The sequence below is a fragment of the Nipponia nippon genome, unplaced genomic scaffold, assembly GCF_047370975.1.
Source record: "Nipponia nippon isolate SJK-2023a ecotype South Korea unplaced genomic scaffold, ASM4737097v1 scaffold_6, whole genome shotgun sequence".
NCBI classification, from domain to species: Eukaryota; Metazoa; Chordata; class Aves; order Pelecaniformes; family Threskiornithidae; genus Nipponia; species Nipponia nippon.
In genome coordinates this window covers 25,780,395-25,798,889 of record NW_028262380.1, presented here as the reverse complement: position 1 = coordinate 25,798,889, position 18,495 = coordinate 25,780,395, and the positions used below count along the sequence as shown (strand labels likewise).

The window sequence follows — 18,495 nt, the reverse complement described above, 5'->3', positions numbered from 1 at the left end:
AATACTCGACCAAGGGGATTGCAGGCTCTTGCCCAACAACCTGTGGTTCCTGCCGCTAATTCCTCGTTACCCTTTCCTCTTTTTGCCACTTCATTTTAAGGCGAAGTGTGCCCTTTTACTGTGGTAAAAGGCAGTTCCACAATTGATCATAGCATCCTTTCTATCACTAGTCTTCCTTTGCCGAAGAAAGAAATACTTGCTGTTGCCACAGGAAGCAAAATAATGCATGTGAATCACTGAGGAGAGCTGCTACAGGAGGTCACAAAGTAAAGCCCCAGTTCTCAACCGCGCTTCACAAATATGGATCACGCTACGTGACTTACATGCTTACCAGGCAAAAGTCTCTGAAGCTTCCCATTAAGGTAGGTGGTAGCAGAACAGATGTTTGTATCACTAAATAAGTCTATTTTGAAGGCGTTTCAATGAGAATTTAAGTATCAGGGTATGCTGGTAGTTCGAGCATCTTTTAGGTTCATTTATTAATGTTTAGATGTATTTACTGGGAATGAAATCTAGAGTGTCCCTAAGGATTTCCCTCTGCTTTTCAGTGGAGCTTGTGGAAGAGTAAGGGCACTGCCTTGGGAGGAAGCTCAATAGCTGGAGATTGATTTTCCGCATGATGGATGGTAATTTTGACTTTAAAGTTGATCTTACACTGTCAGTTTTGCAGATTCTCTACAAGGCTATGCATGTTTTAGAACTGCAAGACAGTATTAATCACTATTGTAATACAAAGTTATTAATTCAGGGTGAAATTAACATTCTAAATGCGTAAATGTATATGTCTGTCTCTTGGGATAGAAGGATGTATTAGTTTCCTAAGTTCCTAAATTACTTTCTTGAGTTTAGGACTTGCATTTTCTAATTTTCTTTCTCTTTCACTTTTCAGTAATTAATTTCACTTGTATTTTCTCACTATGGTAATACTGCAAATCATTGTGGAATAAATGAGCAATAGAGATTGAACACTTCTCATCTCAGATTTCACTGAAGTTTGTTATTACTCTAAGTTGAGTGTCATCACCTTCCTAATGGGTTTCAGAAAAGATACTTGCCTTTTAGTAAATAGATAAAGAAAAATGGAAGGAAACAACTACATTTGGCTACGTATAACAAAACACAGAAGTATATGGATAACATTTGAGGAATATATTAGTCTTCTTCCAGTGACTGCACTGGTAAATCTGAGTCGTAAATGTGAGGGCTAGTGGCATGCAATGAATGGTAATATGCTTATTTTGCTGTTAACATATGCTTTATCTGTCTTTGTAGTATATAGGCGGAACTGGAGAACTCAAACTATGCCAGTGGCCAGCTCATACTGTCGCTTAATTGAAGAGATACTCTCGAGTAAGGGTCTCTAAATTATGGCAGTTATTACATGTTAACCAAATGTACGTCTGGTTCTGTATTCATCAGAGTAATAGGTAGGTTATATTCAGGCAGTTAAACTGTTATATTCCAGAACAGGAGTGAATGTTTGGTAGAAGCAAGGTCTTGCCTTAGGATTTTATCTCATCCTAAGGATGGATAGCAAAATCTTTCTAGCTAAGGGCAGACAGTGGTAAGGTTTTTATGTAACAACACTATAAGGTGTCGTTTGGAAACCAGATGTGAATGCTCATGTCTGTATTCACAGAAATGGAGAAAGAATCGAAGAGTACCACCATAAGGCTCATTGGCATAACAGCGGAGAATACGAATTGTCCATATTCTGTCACTTACTACTTGTCCTATCTTTCCCTTCCTTTTTTGGATGACCTCTTTTCACTTGAAGCTGAGAGATGCAATATGATGTACAGAATAAGCTTTGAAGTGAAAAAGCATTTTTTAAGATTATTTCCTCTGCTTCCTGCATCACTGAAATGTTAAATCATGAATACTTTACAGTATGCTAACCCAGAAAGGTAAGTTGTAGTGTGGCAGCTCTGTATTTAGATCTCGGCTAAGATGGAATTTCTGACCAACATTATACAGAAATAAAGAGAGACTGTTTTATGTCTTTGCCAGGACAATAACCCAAGTGTCTGGGCATTCAGTACTGAAGTCTCTGCTCTGTTTTAATTTAAAAAAAAAAAAAAAAAGATCCCACCCACTGTTTCCATGTCCTCTATTTAACCTAATCACAACACTGCTGGAGCAGGAGAGAGATATTATTTTTCCATTCCCATTAAATGGCAATTACAATAAGACAAACAGTACTTTTATAAACCAGCTTGATAAGAACTTGACAACTAAATTGGTATAGGTAAATGAAAAAAAAATCCGAATAATGCATATAGACTTAGATCATTATTAAGTTCAGAGAGGAAGATGTTTGAATTTCAGTGTAAAACTTGCTCAAAAGAAGTACTTATTTTCATATTAATTTGATGAAGACAGAAAGTTGGTAAAAAGATTGATTTTTCCCCTGCTTAATCTATTGCAAAGCATGAAAACACATAGTTCAATAATAATTAAATAATGGGGAAATTACAGTAATGTTGTATGTGGAAAATACATCTGAAGGAAAGCAAATGTCATTTCATAAGCTGTCAGTAGATGGCACAAACATTTATATAAAAAGTTTGGGCGTTCCTAAGTATTGTTACACAGTAGGGCAGAGTTACAGGAAGTTTTCTTTTCCTGAGTACATTTACAGCTTTTTCAGAGACCAGGGATTTCTGGTGAGAAACTTTTCATTTTACTAATTTTATGCAGTTGCTAGTTAGCTAAAACTGTTTTGTATTCTGCATCTTATTTAAAAGTGAACCATGTTTTCCATAGAGGGTTATTAGCGAGTGTCTGATGTACTTTCAAGTGTATGGGTAAGAAATGAGAGTAAAGTTGCTTATGTTTAGTAAATTTATCTGAAGAAACTGGCCAAATAGCAGTGTCTTTGTATTAGCACTACACCCATAGTTGAGGGGGCCACAGTGATTTAATGGAAATAGTTTTTTACAGTTCAGGAATGGGTGTAACTTGATTATATGTTTCATCCGTGTGAAAGACATATTTTTAACATTTGAATTTTGTATTATGCCGATAACTTGCAAAGCGCATGCCTTACTACTGAACCATCATAGCTCAATGCACTCTGTACATTTCTGGTATGAAACTTTAGTCAGTTTATACTGAGTTTATATTGGAAAAACTCTTAAAACCTCGATTTTGATCTCTTCTCTCGCTCTTTAAACAACAGGATAATTTCTCACTATGATCTTGGTTTGCTTACGCTCCTGGATTGCTTCTCTGCTTATATCTTGATAATGCTTTTTGTCCAGTTTGAAGACTTGAGGATACTTCTGAATTGAAAGGGATATGACTATAAAGGATAATTTCTTCAGTGTTAGCCCCCAAATCACAGGTCATGTGTTATAACAGTCGTTAATTTTGTTGCTTCATAGAATATTCTAAAGAAAGTTTGAAGGTACTCATAAAGAATTTGACTGAATGCCAGGATATAGGAATGAGAAAGAAAATCAAGCACATGTGGAAGAATTGTATCCTTCTTTCACCTAGTCCCTGGATATTGCTGAAATTTTGTCATAAGAAGAAATAATGATTTGAAGGTAGATTTTTTTTTTCAGATTTCTTTTGAAGCTACATATTTTGTTTGATTATATACACATTAGTAGTGTTGCCCAAACAATCGGGATAACAGGATAGTGGATGCTGATTATCTTTTGTTCTCTGCATATGCCCAAATGCCTTTTGAGGGCTATGATGGTAAAACCAAATGTAATTTTTCCAAATGAAAATCTGGAAAAAAGCTGGAAAAGGTTTGCCATATTGCCCCACTATTTCTAGATGATTTCCAAGCCTAGCTTCGTGCATTCTTTACGAAAGAAGAACTCGGTGGACTGTCTGTTTTTTGTTGTGCTGTTGAGATTTTGTAATAGAGGTTGTGTTAGATCAAGGAGAATGTACATTTTAGACCCAGTAATGTAATTCTAAGAAAGCTTGTGGATTGGTTAGTGGTACAGAGGACGTAGTTCTCAAGGTTGTTGTAGCTTTAGTCCAACAAGTCACAGCTGTTACTGTCTCATTGTAGAGTCACTAGAAATCATGTTTCAGTCCAGGTTTTATAGTCACAAGTGCGTTTAAAAAAAAGTCTCTTGAGTCTAGTTCATATCCTTCAAGAGAGAGTCGGACAAGAGGATGACCATACTGACCTCAAATATTGTACTTCCTGATCAAAGTGTATAATACAGTTGTGGGAAGCCTTCATAATGCATTGCATCACAGCAATAATTCTGTAGGTAAGCAGTAAATTTTAGTCACCTCTGAAATCAGACGTGTTTTGTAAGAAACAGACTCATTATATATAAAATACAGCTTATTTACCAAATAGAAATTTCAAAATTTCAGTGGTCTTCTCTTAATAAAGGATGCCTCTCCTGAATGATAATAGGTGCTGTCATTGTTTTTTGAGTCAAAGGGAGAGATGAGAAATTAGAACCTTAAAAAAAACAATCTCTGTGATGGCTCCTGCATAGCCACTTAATGATACAATCTGGTTTTTCTTTTTATTTGTTTGTTTTGCTACAGGATTAGAACAAAGATGGACAGATAAGAAAAGTATTGAGCATCTCCAAGGAACCAGAAACCAATATGACAGAAAATATGAGATCTCTCAGAAACTTTTTTCTTTACAAGTGTCTGTTTGCATTAACTTTTTGGAGCCATATCAGCTTGTCTGTGGAAAATGAACTCTTTACATCTGCTTCTAATGATTTGCCAGAAGATGGTTCTGACAACAAAATCAAGAGCCTGCCACTCTTGTATACAAATAGTCATCAGCCCAAAGCTAATGTTGACTGGGTTGTGATACAAAATACTACAGAAAGCTTGTCATTGTCAGAAATCACAAATGGCAATGTAAAAAAATTAGTAGCTCTATTATCTAATTTCAGACAAGGCTCCAGGTTACAAAATCTGACACTGACAAATGTGTCAGTGGACTGGAATGCTCTTATTGATATTTTTCAGACTGTATGGCACTCATCCATTGAATACTTCAATATTAACAGTGTAACACAATTGTCCGACATCGAAAGCTGTGTCTTTGACTATTCAGGTACCTCTATGAAAGCACTGACAATTAACAACGTTACAATCACAGATCTGTACTTCTCACAGGATGACCTATACAAAGTATTTGCAGACATGAATATTGCAGCCTTAACAATAGCTGAATCAGACCTGATACATATGCTGTGTCCTTCGTCTGACAGTGCCTTTAGATACTTAAATTTTTTAAAGAACGATTTAACAGATCTTCTTTTTAAAAAATGTGACAAATTAATTCAACTGGAGACATTAATCTTGCGGAAGAATAAATTTCAGAGCCTTTCCAAAGTAAGCCTCATGACCATCCATATGAAATCGCTGAAATATTTGGACATGAGCAACAACTTGCTGAGTCACGATGCAGCTGATGTGCAGTGCCAGTGGGCTGAGTCTCTGACAGAGTTGGACCTGTCCTCAAATCAGTTGACGGATTCCGTGTTTGAGTGCTTGCCAGTCAACATCAAAAAACTTGACCTACACAACAATCAGATCACCAGCGTTGCCAAGGGGATGGCTGAGCTGAAATCCTTGAAGGAGCTGAACCTGGCATCAAACAGGCTGGCTGACCTGCCAGGGTGCAGTGGCTTTGTGTCCCTGGAGTTCCTGAACATAGAGATGAATTCGATCCTCACCCCATCTGCCGACTTCTTCCAGAGCTGCCCAAGGGTCAGGGAGCTACAAGCAGGGCACAACCCGTTCAAGTGTTCCTGTGAACTGCAAGGCTTTATCCGTCTGAAGAGGCAATCTGGGGGAAAGCTGTTTGGCTGGCCAGCGGCATATCTGTGCGAGTACCCGGAAGACTTGCGAGGAACGCAGCTGAAGGACTTCCACCTGACTGAACTGTCTTGCAACACGACGCTCTTGCTTGTGACAGCTCTGCTGCTGACGCTGGTGCTGGTGGCTGTGGTGGCCTTTCTGTGCATCTACCTGGATGTGCCGTGGTACGTGCGGATGACGTGGCAGTGGACGCAGACGAAGCGGAGAGCTTGGCACAACCATCCCGAAGAGCGGGAGACCGTTCTGCAGTTTCATGCGTTCATTTCCTACAGCGAGCGCGATTCGTTGTGGGTGAAGAACGAGCTGATCCCGAACTTGGAGAAGGGGGAGGGCTGCGTCCAACTGTGCCAGCACGAGAGAAACTTTATCCCCGGCAAGAGCATTGTGGAGAACATCATTAACTGCATTGAGAAGAGCTACAAGTCGATCTTTGTGTTGTCTCCCAACTTTGTGCAGAGCGAGTGGTGTCACTATGAGCTGTACTTTGCCCATCACAAATTATTCAGTGAGAATTCCAACAGCTTAATCCTCATTTTACTGGAGCCGATCACTCCGTGTATTATCCCTGCGAGGTATCACAAGCTGAAGGCTCTCATGGCAAAGCGAACCTACCTGGAGTGGCCGAAGGAGAGGAGCAAGCATGCCCTTTTCTGGGCTAACCTGAGGGCGGCTATTAGCGTTAACCTGCCAATGGCTGATGGAAAGAGGTGTGGGGAAACAGATTATTAAGAATCTTTCTAATGGAGTTTCTTCTGTTTTTTCTTGGTGACGCAATAAATAATTTATGATTTCTATTGGTTGTCAATATATTTAACTTTTTGTAACAGAACCTTGTTTCTACATAGTTGCCTATGCTGCCTCCTAACTGTAGGCAAAGTTCGACTCACCTTACTGGAAGTCTCTTGAGGTTGATACAGAGATAGCAAATCACAAAAGAGTTTGAATGTGGATTTAGAAATACAGCTTGAAATACTGTAGATAATTTTTCTCAGCAGAATAAAATCTGGAGCAGTTGGTATAGTCATATGGAAGAGTGCTTGAGTTGCTGGACAATTTGCAGAGCTGCATTAATCACAAGGCTTAGGCAGCTTAGTCACAGCACCTCTTTTGCTGAAATTAGTTTGCAAGAAAGAAAATTACGCATTCTGAGAAGACGTCTGGAAGTCCAGAACTTGAGATGGTTCCTGGGTAGTGTTTTCTCAGATTCAGTGAAGCTTAGAAGGATAGGACCCAGATACAGGACTCTGTGAACATCCAGCACAGATGAACAAAAATGGCCATGCCACAAAAGGGGACTGAGTGAGGAAGAAAAGTTTGGGGTTTTATTCTTAAAAAAAAAAAAAAAAAAAGAAAAGAAAAATAAAAATGGAAGATGAGCTACTTTACCTTTTGGGGCTCATAGTTTGGCACTGCTGTGAGGGAGAAGCAGTGAATTGACAATCACAGCTCTAATTCCCATCCTCTGATAGAGTTCTGGTACCATTTTGATCCTGAGAGATACCCTGACCAAAGGGACTGAGAGGGTATCTGCAGTAACATCATAACTGCCTTCATCATCATTGGTTATAACTGGAGAAACTCTTGACTTCTCTACATCCTGCTTTTTTTTTTTTTTAGCTTTCTACTTTTTTTCTTCTCACCCATATATCTTACTTTATGCTCATTATTAGAAGAATCTGTGCTTCTCAGCCAAAACAGTATCTTTTGCAGCACAGCTACAAGTTCTGATCAGAAAGGCGATAACCAATCAGAGGCTGAAAAAATTTGCCAGGTCTTGGGACCACAGGTAAGACCCTCTATTGATGGGGTCAGAAAGACAAGCTGCATTTACAATATTTGCTGTCCTTTGTAGAAATACAGCGGGCCCCGTGACCTGTACTTGTGCCGTTTTTCCTTCAAGAACACATGGCTGGGCTCCAGCAAATGTTCACAACTGCTAAAGATGATCACAGCAAACTTCCTCTTTGCCCCCAGGAGGGCAGGCATTTGCTGTCTGGAACATCAGACTTAAATGTCCAGCAAGCAGGAAGTTTTCCTTTCAAAAATGTGTTTCAACATGAAGACGAGAGAAGAAGGGATGTTAAGATGAAATCCTCATTTAGTATAGAATGTTTGCATTCTTATCTCATTCTCGTCTTCCATTATTATTAACAAAAGATTTTAATTTTGATTTTTTTTTTGCCTGAGGTCTAAGCAGGCTGAGGTCTCTTGACTTGAAGTCTTGAACTGTGAGTGACTGTTTAATAATTTGTAGGGGAAAGGTCAAATTTAACACCTTGAGCTCTCTCATCCCACTTAGCCTCAAAATTAATACAACACATCTATTACCAAATTGCAGGCATTTCATTCAGGACTGTGGAAGGAAATGTTTTCTGTGCTTCTTCCTTCCCCTCCAACCGATGCTTCAGTGTATGGCTCATTTAACCCTTAGCAAACTGAAGATGAACAGACTTAACTTGGTTTGCATATCCCTTTCACACAGCCAGGGACAGCTGGATTGTTACACAGTGGCCTGCTTGAGAATTTTCTTCGAAAGCCTCAGAGTTTTAGGTCAGCAGCCCTTGAAACTTCTCTAACACAGTTAACATCCCCTGTTGTGTGTGAAGCTTGAAGAACTCATTTGGCTTCTTCTGTTGGCTGGAGGACAGAGAAACCCTCTGAAAGTCAGAGCGTGGACCAGGAATCCATCCTGTTACTCAGGTGGGAGCCCACAGCTGGTGCCAGAAATTAATTGTTTCTTTCAGGAGTGGAAGGTTTTAGCAGGGGTTTGCTTGCCACTTTGGAAAGAACTTGGGAACTACATGACCTCTGGCAATGTAGCTGATGCAATCGTAAGCAGAAATATATAATTACAGGTTTCTGGTATACGTCCAAAATCCTTTTGTGAATAATGTTGGAAAGGGAGGCTTGTAATGAGCGTGGGGAGCAATTAAAACTTGTGCTTTGAACCAGAAGCGCACATACTACTAGATTTTTGTCCATGCTATGTGCCAGATAATTGACAAAACAGGTACACATGCAGTGAATTACTGCATCTAGTTTCTGTGATTCCACGGGAGAGAATGAGTTTCTCAAGCAACACATATCAGAATATTGCAAACAATTATTTTAGGCTCCATCAAACTCTGAACACTTTCTATAAAAGCAGTTTTACTTCAAGAAGAAATTTTTCCTGTATGTGGGCCCGTGTGTTAGTCTCACAGCCCATGTCAGCACTTTATCTGCACATTTTGGAAAGCAGCTACCCTTTTCTATGCACCGTGGTGATGTGAGTCTGCAACTGGTTCTGCCCTGAAAGCTGTAGCTGCTAATGCACTCCAGGTATTAGGAAAAGGGAGTATGTAAATATATGCTGATGTCAGATACCGTATCAGAGTAGATTCCTGGCATTTGACTAGTCGTCTTGATGACTAGCCGGAATGCTGTTTTTACATACATAATAATACCAACATACAAAACTGATAACATGGGGGTTAAACACCCTCCAAAACCAAATGTGCAGAATGAAGTGAAAGTGTAGATGTTTTTATGTATATTTAGGTAGTGTGTAGTGTAAAGGAAACTGAACTGTGATAGACCAGGAGTCCTGACACAATGTGGGTTGCTCTGCTGAGCTCTCAGCTCTTTTTTAGCTTTGGAAATGTTACAAAGCATCAGCACTGAAGCTCAGCTGCAGGGTGTTAGAGCAGGGGAAGGCGCTCAAGGGAAAAGAATGGGACTCTGTGGGAAATGAGGCATTCTGCTGAGGGGAAGGTTCAAAACCTCTGTTAAACCTGTGTTTTTACTCAGGGCTTCAGTTTGGCTGTTTTTTCTTTCAGAAGCATTTACTGAGATTGACTATAGTGCTCATTTGTAGTCACTGTTCAGTCAAGAGGAAGCAGTATTGATAAACTGATAAATGAGAAAGTTCTGTATTCTGCAAGGTGGCTCTCTGTTACCAGTTTGATTTCCACAGCTTTGATCCTTGTGTCTGTTTATGCCCAAGCAAAATAGGCTCGGGCATAAATGCAGTACAATCTCTGCTCATTTTGACTTGCGGTGGCACCTAGCCCTTGTTTCACCTACTTGACACACAGGGTTAAGTTGTGACAATGAGAGCTGCAGTTGAAGATAAGGTCCTCGATATGACCAAACACGGGCTTTGCAACCTTTAATAATTTTATTAACTATTCATGAGTGCTTCAATGAGTCATAGAATCATAGAATTGTTTAGGTTGGAAGAGACCTTTAAGATCATCAAGTCCAACCATTAACCTAGCACTGCCAAGTCCACCACTAAACCATGTCCCTAAGCACCACATCTACCCATCTTTTAAATACCTCCAGGGATGGGAACTCAACCACTTCCCTGGGCAGCCTGTTCCAATGCCTGACCACCCTCTCGGTGAAGAAGGTTTTCCTAGTATCCAATCTAAACCTCCCCTGGCGCAGCTTGAGGCCATTTCCTCTTGTCCTATCACTTGTTACTTGGGAGAAGAGACCGACCCCCACCTCACTACAACCTCCTTTCAGGTAGTTGTACAGAGCGATAAGGTCTCCCCTCAGCCTCCTTTTCTCCAGACTAAACAACCCCAGCTCCCTCAGCCTCTCCTCAGAAGACTTGTGCTCCAGACCCTTCACCAGCTTCGTTGCCCTTCTTTGGATGCACTCCAGCACCTCGATGTCCTTCTTGTAGTGAGGGGCCCAAAACTGAACACAGCACTCGAGGTGTGGCCTCACCAGTGCCGAGTACAGGGGCACTGTCACCTCCCTGCTCCTGCTGGCCACACTATTCTTGATACAGCCCAGGATGCCATTGGCCTTCTTGGCCACCTGAGCACACTGATGGCTCATGTTCAGGCGGCTGCCAACCAACACCCCCAGGTCCTTTTCCGCCAGGCAGCTCTCCAGCCACTCCTCCCCAAGCCTGTAGCATTGCATGGGGTTGTTGTGACCCAAGTGCAGGACCCAGCACTTGGCCTTGTTGAACCTTAGTCTGTCTGCTCTGGCTATGTTTTAACTCTGGGTTTCGCACATCTAGGTTCCCTTCTGCATTTCCAGCTGGAGAGATTCTTCACACCTTTGGGCATCATGCTGGTCCTGAATAGCTTCTGGTACCCAGCTGAGCGTAGCTGCGGTTCCTCTCAGGGTAAGTAATCACAACATACAGGCAGAAGCGTGAAATGTACCTTGAGGAAAGGCTGTTTGTGAAGATAGGTGCTCATTGATAGAATCAGATACAAAAAACCCCCAGAAATATAAACTTCAGAAATGGGACAAGTTATCCGCGTGAGTGTATACACATGCTGACTATGGAAAGGATGGTATTTAGCTGGTACATTTCAGGATGCGTGAACAGGAATACACTGCTTTCTGGTTCTTGTGTATCATGCAAAATGACAATCAGTAAACTGAAACCAGCCCGAAACACAGCTTTGCTGAATTGGTTAGTAAAAATAACGTTATGCAATGTTCCTAATGATTTAACAGAGGTATTCAGGAGTATCAGTTTTATTTTAATCAGTTGCAAATTTTTCTTTATGGTAAACTGTTTATTTGAATGTATTTTAAAGTCTCATAAAGAAGGGTGGTAAGGAAATTAAACATGCTACAACTAGAGATGTAGATACTTTTGCTTTTTACAGCTCTGTGCGCACTGGAGTCAGTTCTGACGAAAGGTGATGGTGTATTTGATTTTGTCCATTCAGCAAAGGTTTTTCATGGATTATATTGGAAGTAAAACTGCCACTGGTTTGCATAATTTAGTTCTCAATTTGATTGTGATATTATTGTTCTGTCAGCAAGTGCCTTAGTTTATTCATTTTTGTGGATTAACGCCCAGCAATGGGAACTTCTCCTTTAACTTGAAGACAAGACAGTATCAGCTGACAAGCAAACTCTTGCTGCTTCTTGAGAGACATTCATGATCCCTGGTCTTGTCTTGGGTCACAGATGTCTCAGAGTTTTCTGTAATGTATTACTCAGGTTCACTGCACCGAGGAAAGCAGAATGGTTTCAGTTCAGTTTCAGTTCCCACTATCTTACTCATCAATCTCAAAATGAAAAACAGGCATTTTCTTTCAGCAAAGCAAAGGGTTAAATTCTTGTTTACAAAATTAAAAACGTAATTGCAAAAGAGAAGTTTAAAAACAAATTTAGTGCACGCTTGAAATATAGCAGGCACTGCTACCTAGAATAAATTTTCATACTTCTCAGTTTCTTTAGCTGAATCCCTTCTTGCTTTCAGCTCTCCTCCAAGGTGCAAGACTCTAGACTGAGTCCAGAATAGGCCAAGGTGCCCCTTTTCCCCCTAGTTCGCTCATACCTGAAGAATTCATTACATACTTCATGAATTTAATCTTAAAATTCATTAAGATTAAATAAATCTTCATTCATTTATTCATCTCTGCTTCTTTCTTCCATGCTAATTAATCTTACTGAAGCATGTTGTATTAGTTTGGAGGCTTACGGGAGTGAGGTGTTGGTTTTGGTCATTCACATCTGTCTTTGCAATGCACTCACTCTATGCTCTGTTGATTTGCTTGCTAGGCTCATGTCCCTGTTCAAGATGTTCGTTAAATGGCTGCTTTATTGGACTCCTCCGTCCTCAGATTGCCCTATATTGCTGTGTTCTTCATGGCTTCTTTACAGCTTTCATATCATAGCAAATATTCTCTATAGTTCATTTTTTATAATTTTTTGAAGAAAGCTATAATGTGGGGCATCCCCGATAACCATCCGAGGCATCGGATGTGTAAAAGTGACTGAACCATAAAGGTTTTGAACTGTGCCAGTTTGCCCCTGCTCCTAGCTTTTGAGATGTAAGCTTTTGCCATCTGTCCATGTGCTACATTAATTAGTCAGCTTGCTGAGGAAAATAACTCAGTGGGGTAGAGCTCTGCAAGAGATTTTGATATGAAGAGAAGCTGGTGGTAAAGGTTCTGCTTCCTCTTTTCTGTGTGTGCAAAAGAGGAGATGCAGTTGACGAATTTCTAGAACATCTGTGTAACCATCAGAAGCAGACATGAAATTAGAAATGCAGAATTATTTAAATAATCTTGCCTTGGTGAGTATTCCGTAACGCAGATAGGTTTATTTCCTCCTAAACCGTACAGTTATGTAAATATTGCAGAAGTCAATGTATTTCGAGTCTGGACTGTTAAAGTTTACCTTCATTGTGCTCTTAATACCTGCAATGTAGGGAAATTCGGTTAATTCTTAGAATTATATAGCCTATATAAGAAAACCCTGTTCTTTCTACTTCCGGAGGAAGTAGTAATTTTTAAGGAATTAGCATCTCATGTGAGATTCCCCCAGCTTGAAGACTACATATGTTTGAAACTCTGTTTTGAGGATGTTAACCGAGTATGCAGAGGAGGTCTTTTGCTGGATCTTCGATTGGAGATGAATTCCATGCTCAAATGGTGGGTTATATTTGCTCCATTATTTACATTTTTTTTCTTTTTGTTATATGTATTTTGGACTTCATCAAATCTCAGGTGCTGGTGTTTCTTCACTGTTGGAAGGTATTCTTGCATTTTGAAATTTCAGTGAAAATGCTCATCTGTATGTTGAATTTCAACAAAGAAGAAAGGAAAAAATGGTTGGTATGGCAATTTTCATTTTTCAGCCAACTCTTATTTAATACTGTCATAAAATAGTGTTGGAGGGGTAATCGTTGATCCTTAATATTGCTTTGCTACACGTCTGCTTTGTTCTTTGACTGTGACACTATTCAGTGCTATACAGCGTGGGTCGTCCCTTCTTGCAGTGTGTAGCATAGCATGAACAGTAAATGAAAACTCCTCTGGCAATGGAGCACGGACCGTTGGGATTTTTTCTCCCTTCAGAACATTTCTTTCTTTGTTCCTGATGTCCCTTTTGCCCAGGGGGAAGTTCCTCCAGATAGTTCCAGATCAAAGTTTATTTGATTCAATGGGTTCTTTACCAGCCTGGACTCTGAAGGGGCAGCTGCTCTTTGAAGGAAGCTGGGTCAGATTTCCTTGTCTTGGTTCTTCTTGTGAGTGCTATTGTACTTGGACCAACCATCCCAGCTTCATTTCTATTTTGCACTCAGATATCCTAGCACAACTTTCTGAAGACAGAATTTGACCTCTCAGTTGGATTCTATTGAGGTAAAAATTTACACTTTACTGATTATTCTTTTATTGCTTTTGGTGATGTTAATTACACATGTTTTTGCCTTACTTATTTGAAAGAAAACTTGATTAAGCTTGGTAGGAGACTTGGAGGGGAAGGCATGAGTTTTGATATCAGTCAATCAAATTATTGGGGACTAACACATGTTATAACCTAGAACTGAAAAAATAGGCTTTTGGGTTTTATTTAACAAAAGATTACACAGGGGCAGAATTTTAAAACGTTGGGGTTTTTTCAAACAAAATCAGCACAGGAAAAAATTGGAGCTGTTTGTCTCCTGAAACAGTTTATGAGTTGCTCATACTTCAGGTTGTCTGTGTGTGCTGTTAAATGCTTGATGACAAGAGAATAATGCCCAGGTCATGCTTTTTCATGATAGGACTGATCCCTCTCCAAATCTCTGTAGGCTATTGATAGACAGGCCCATATACTAATTCTACTGGACCATTTTCCGTATCCGGAAAATCTTTCCCTCTCTGGGCTTTTTGATCCTTAGAACTAGACTCATTGTCCCTCACTGTTTCTAGAGAGGTTCTTTGTCAAGTTGCAACTGTGGGGTAATTTGGAAAATGTAGGAAATTTCCTACCTAGGAAATCCAGGAGTCTTTGGAAGTGTCAAGTGTTTTGTTTCGGATTTTGGGTACCACTGCTTCATATGTAGTGTCCGTTTATGCTGTGGTTTTCCTGTTAGTATGTTTTTGGACAAACTGGCATTACAATATTAATGAGTCAGGATAAATCCTCCTCAAGCGTCTTGGCTTACTGGAAAAATGGACCCCTAGGTCTTTGTGCTATAGCAAAGACAAAGCTGATCAGCTTCTCTGATCGGCTGACCGTGAGGGGGTGCGTAGCTGTGTCCTGGGTCTTTGGGGTGTGAACAGGAATATCCTTTCGCTTTTCTGACTGAAGAGGTTGCTTTTGCACCGGTTCCTGTGAGGGTCCACAGGGCTTTTGGAGTTCTGTCCCCAGACATGTCTGGACATGGGGTGTATGCAAAGAGCAGATGGGAGGCTTGTTGTGTTCTCCTTTACTCCTAAATGCATTGATGCCTGTTTGTACCAGTTTTGAATTTTTGAAGATTGTTGAGGAATTTGTATTTCTTAACATCTTTGTGGATTTTTTAATTTACCACTGATTGTATTCCTCCCATTGTAAACAAATTAGTTTCTACTTAACTGAGAAAATCAGTAATTGGAATTAAAGAATGAGGGTGAGGAGGACTGATAAGAACTTAGAACAAGAATATGCAAAAACAAATTTTTTTTTACATACATTTTGTATTGAATTTTAGCAATAAAAAGCAAATTCAACAGTTCAACAACTTCAGCAAATTCCATGTTTTCTTTTTGTAGGGCTGGACTCATCACTGAGACATATTGAACAGCAAAGAAAGATATGCTTCTATGTTTCTGTAAGGAACCAAGATAAACCTGGAAGGCATAATGGGACCCCTTACAAATATGTATGTCTTTGCTTGTGTCTTTACATTCACGCTATGGAATAATATCCAGCCAACTGTGGAAAATGAATTTATTGCAAATTATTCAAGCAGCTTGCTAACTAATGTTCCAAAAAACATTCCAGTCCATACTCATGTATTAGATTTATCACATAATAGGATCTCTGGACTTAGTATCTCAGAATTTATTTCTCTTTCTGACCTTCAAGTATTAAATCTTTCTCATAATCTAATTACGGAGCTTGACTTCGGTGTCTTCATTTTTAATCAAGATTTAGAATACTTAGATTTATCTAATAATAACATTTTCAAAGTTTACTGTCAAACTCTTGCATATCTTAGACATTTAGATCTTTCTTTCAATAAGTTTACTGCCCTGCCCATCTGTCAGGAATTCGGGAACATGTTTCATTTGGAGTACCTAGGATTAAGTGCCACAATGATAGGGAGGTCAGACTTCAGGTATATCATACATTTGCAGCTGCACACTGTCTTCCTAACCTTAGAAGACTTTTCTCTGTATGAGCCTCAGAGTCTGACAGCCTTGAATACAAGGAGCCTCCATATTGTTTTTGCAGCAAACCAAAACTTCAGTTTTTCCCTCTTGTATGATGGAATGAGCACTTCAGAAATCTTAAAAATAGTTAACTTAAGATATACCTTGAGCTACAAAGATTTCCCCGCTCCTTCTTTAACACTTCTGAAGAAAATCAAGACAACAGCTCTGCTGCTTGACACTGTGGACTTACAATGGGCTATCATTTTGCAAATTTTCCTGTTTGTTTGGTATTCACCTGTGGAGAATTTGACTATTAGAAATTTGACTTTTCGGGGACCACTGGGGGAGGTGACTGAGTATGAATTTCTACCTTTATTAAACTCTCTGGAAGAATTAATATCTTTGGGTGGCTCCATGAAAGCGCTAACTTTGGAGCATGTTCGTAATAAACTTTATTATTTCAATCAGGAGATTCTATACAGACAGTTTTCAGAGATGAACATTGCCAATTTGACAATATATGATGCCTATATGCCACATATGCTTTGCCCCAATAGAACAAGCTCATTTCAGTATTTAAATTTTTCTCGTAATTCCCTGACGGATGAATTGTTCCAGAACTGTGGCACTCTGACAGATCTGAAATTACTTATTTTGGAGAGGAATAAATTTGAGAGCCTTGTCAAGGTAAGCTTCATGACCAGCCGTATGAAATCACTGAAATATTTGGACATGAGCAACAACTTGCTGAGTCACGATGCAGCTGATGTGCAGTGCCAGTGGGCTGAGTCTCTGACAGAGTTGGACCTGTCCTCAAATCAGTTGACGGATTCCGTGTTTGAGTGCTTGCCAGTCAACATCAAAAAACTTGACCTACACAACAATCAGATCACCAGCGTTGCCAAGGGGATGGCTGAGCTGAAATCCTTGAAGGAGCTGAACCTGGCATCAAACAGGCTGGCTGACCTGCCAGGGTGCAGTGGCTTTGTGTCCCTGGAGTTCCTGAACATAGAGATGAATTCGATCCTCACCCCATCTGCCGACTTCTTCCAGAGCTGCCCAAGGGTCAGGGAGCTACAAGCAGGGCACAACCCGTTCAAGTGTTCCTGTGAACTGCAAGGCTTTATCCGTCTGGAGAGGCAATCTGGGGGGAAGCTGTTTGGCTGGCCGGCGGCATATACGTGCGAGTACCCGGAAGACTTGCGAGGAACGCAGCTGAAGGACTTCCACCTGACTGAACTGTCTTGCAACATGACGCTCTTGCTTGTGACAGCTCTGCTGCTGACGCTGGTGCTGGTGGCTGTGGTGGCCTTTCTGTGCATCTACCTGGATGTGCCGTGGTACGTGCGGATGACGTGGCAGTGGACGCAGACGAAGCGGAGAGCTTGGCACAACCATCCCGAAGAGCGGGAGACCGTTCTGCAGTTTCATGCGTTCATTTCCTACAGCGAGCGCGATTCGTTGTGGGTGAAGAACGAGCTGATCCCGAACTTGGAGAAGGGGGAGGGCTGCGTCCAACTGTGCCAGCACGAGAGAAACTTTATCCCCGGCAAGAGCATTGTGGAGAACATCATTAACTGCATTGAGAAGAGCTACAAGTCGATCTTTGTGTTGTCTCCCAACTTTGTGCAGAGCGAGTGGTGTCACTATGAGCTGTACTTTGCCCATCACAAATTATTCAGTGAGAATTCCAACAGCTTAATCCTCATTTTACTGGAGCCGATCCCTCAGTATATTATCCCTGCGAGGTATCACAAGCTGAAGGCTCTCATGGCAAAGCGAACCTACCTGGAGTGGCCGAAGGAGAGGAGCAAGCATGCCCTTTTCTGGGCTAACCTGAGGGCGGCTATTAGCGTTAACCTGCCAATATCCTTGGAAGCAAATGAGGAGCAGAGTGATGTTAGTTCTTCTAGTAGTGTAAGTCTGTATGTGAACAACTGACTTGAGTGTCTTGCATTAAATTGTGTTAATCAAATTTTTATCGTTTTTTACAGTATTCCTTGTTTATAGCAAAATGTAATTTTGATACGTACAGAAAATGTTATTGCTTATTCTAGTCATGAAAGTAGTCAGAAGTCTTCTGTATTTTCCCATCATCAACAAAGGGAAGGAAAGAGACATTTTCATAGTGATTACACTGACTTTTGTAGACTTGTGTTGCCTTTATTTTGGACTTTTCCTGTTGATTCTAGCCATCTTTGAAAGTAACAAAAGTAGTAGTTGGTTCAATGTCATCAGGACTGTCAAGGCATGCATTTAATCTCTGTTCTGACATGGATGTTGTGTGGTTAAGGTGGAAGGGATCTGCTTCCTTGGGTTTAATTAAGTAATACAAAGAAGAAGAAAACTCTTGTTTAAATCCTTTCTGGTACATTGGTATAGTAGATGTCAAGGGTACAGTATCCCTACACCTTCAGACCTCACTGGGCCTTGTTATGAGTCTGTTTTCCCTTCCTGGAAGTCTTTCCCTTCATCACAGACAGAGACTTTTCTGGGTAAGAGCTGAAAGTTGGAGCCATTAATCCCTGTTTAATATTCTTCTTCCTTTGCTGTACTAAACATTCCCACT

The 18,495-nt window shown here is 40.4% G+C and overlaps 2 protein-coding genes across 12 annotated transcripts; both read left to right on the top strand.

The window, feature by feature from the left end:
- The first annotated feature begins 26 nt into the window (after positions 1 to 26).
- LOC104009809 (toll-like receptor 6) lies at positions 27 to 6,623 on the top strand. 10 transcript variants are annotated; one of them, XM_087736887.1, is made up of 5 exons: positions 27 to 362; positions 549 to 626; positions 1,273 to 1,350; positions 3,387 to 3,551; positions 4,531 to 6,623. In XM_087736887.1, exon 5 carries the CDS (start codon positions 4,594 to 4,596, stop codon positions 6,556 to 6,558), a length of 1,965 nt encoding a protein of 654 aa, XP_087593013.1. In that variant the 5' UTR covers positions 27 to 362; positions 549 to 626; positions 1,273 to 1,350; positions 3,387 to 3,551; positions 4,531 to 4,593; the 3' UTR covers positions 6,559 to 6,623. The 10 variants fall into 10 exon arrangements, with proteins under 10 accessions (XP_087593013.1, XP_087593014.1, XP_087593016.1 ...); XM_087736888.1 differs by lacking the exon at positions 1,273 to 1,350; XM_087736890.1 differs by lacking the exon at positions 3,387 to 3,551.
- A 4,285-nt stretch (positions 6,624 to 10,908) lies between these two features.
- On the top strand, positions 10,909 to 18,210 carry LOC104009810 (toll-like receptor 1). Of its 2 annotated transcripts, none has more exons than XM_087736422.1 (3): positions 10,909 to 10,957; positions 13,308 to 13,943; positions 15,321 to 18,210. In XM_087736422.1, the coding sequence occupies exon 3, from the start codon at positions 15,411 to 15,413 to the stop codon at positions 17,865 to 17,867; it is 2,457 nt and encodes an 818-aa protein (XP_087592548.1). In that variant the 5' UTR covers positions 10,909 to 10,957; positions 13,308 to 13,943; positions 15,321 to 15,410; the 3' UTR covers positions 17,868 to 18,210. The 2 variants fall into 2 exon arrangements, with proteins under 2 accessions (XP_087592548.1, XP_087592549.1); XM_087736423.1 differs by lacking the exon at positions 10,909 to 10,957 and adding an exon at positions 13,025 to 13,232 and having other exon boundaries at positions 13,886 to 13,943.
- Positions 18,211 to 18,495: the final 285 nt, after the last annotated feature.

Bases quoted from the DNA above. Each gene is read 5' to 3' on its own strand.
- LOC104009809 (XM_087736891.1), top strand. From the start codon at position 4,594: ATGACAGAAAATATGAGATCTCTCAGAAACTTTTTTCTTTACAAGTGT.
- LOC104009810 (XM_087736422.1), top strand. From the start codon at position 15,411: ATGGGACCCCTTACAAATATGTATGTCTTTGCTTGTGTCTTTACATTC.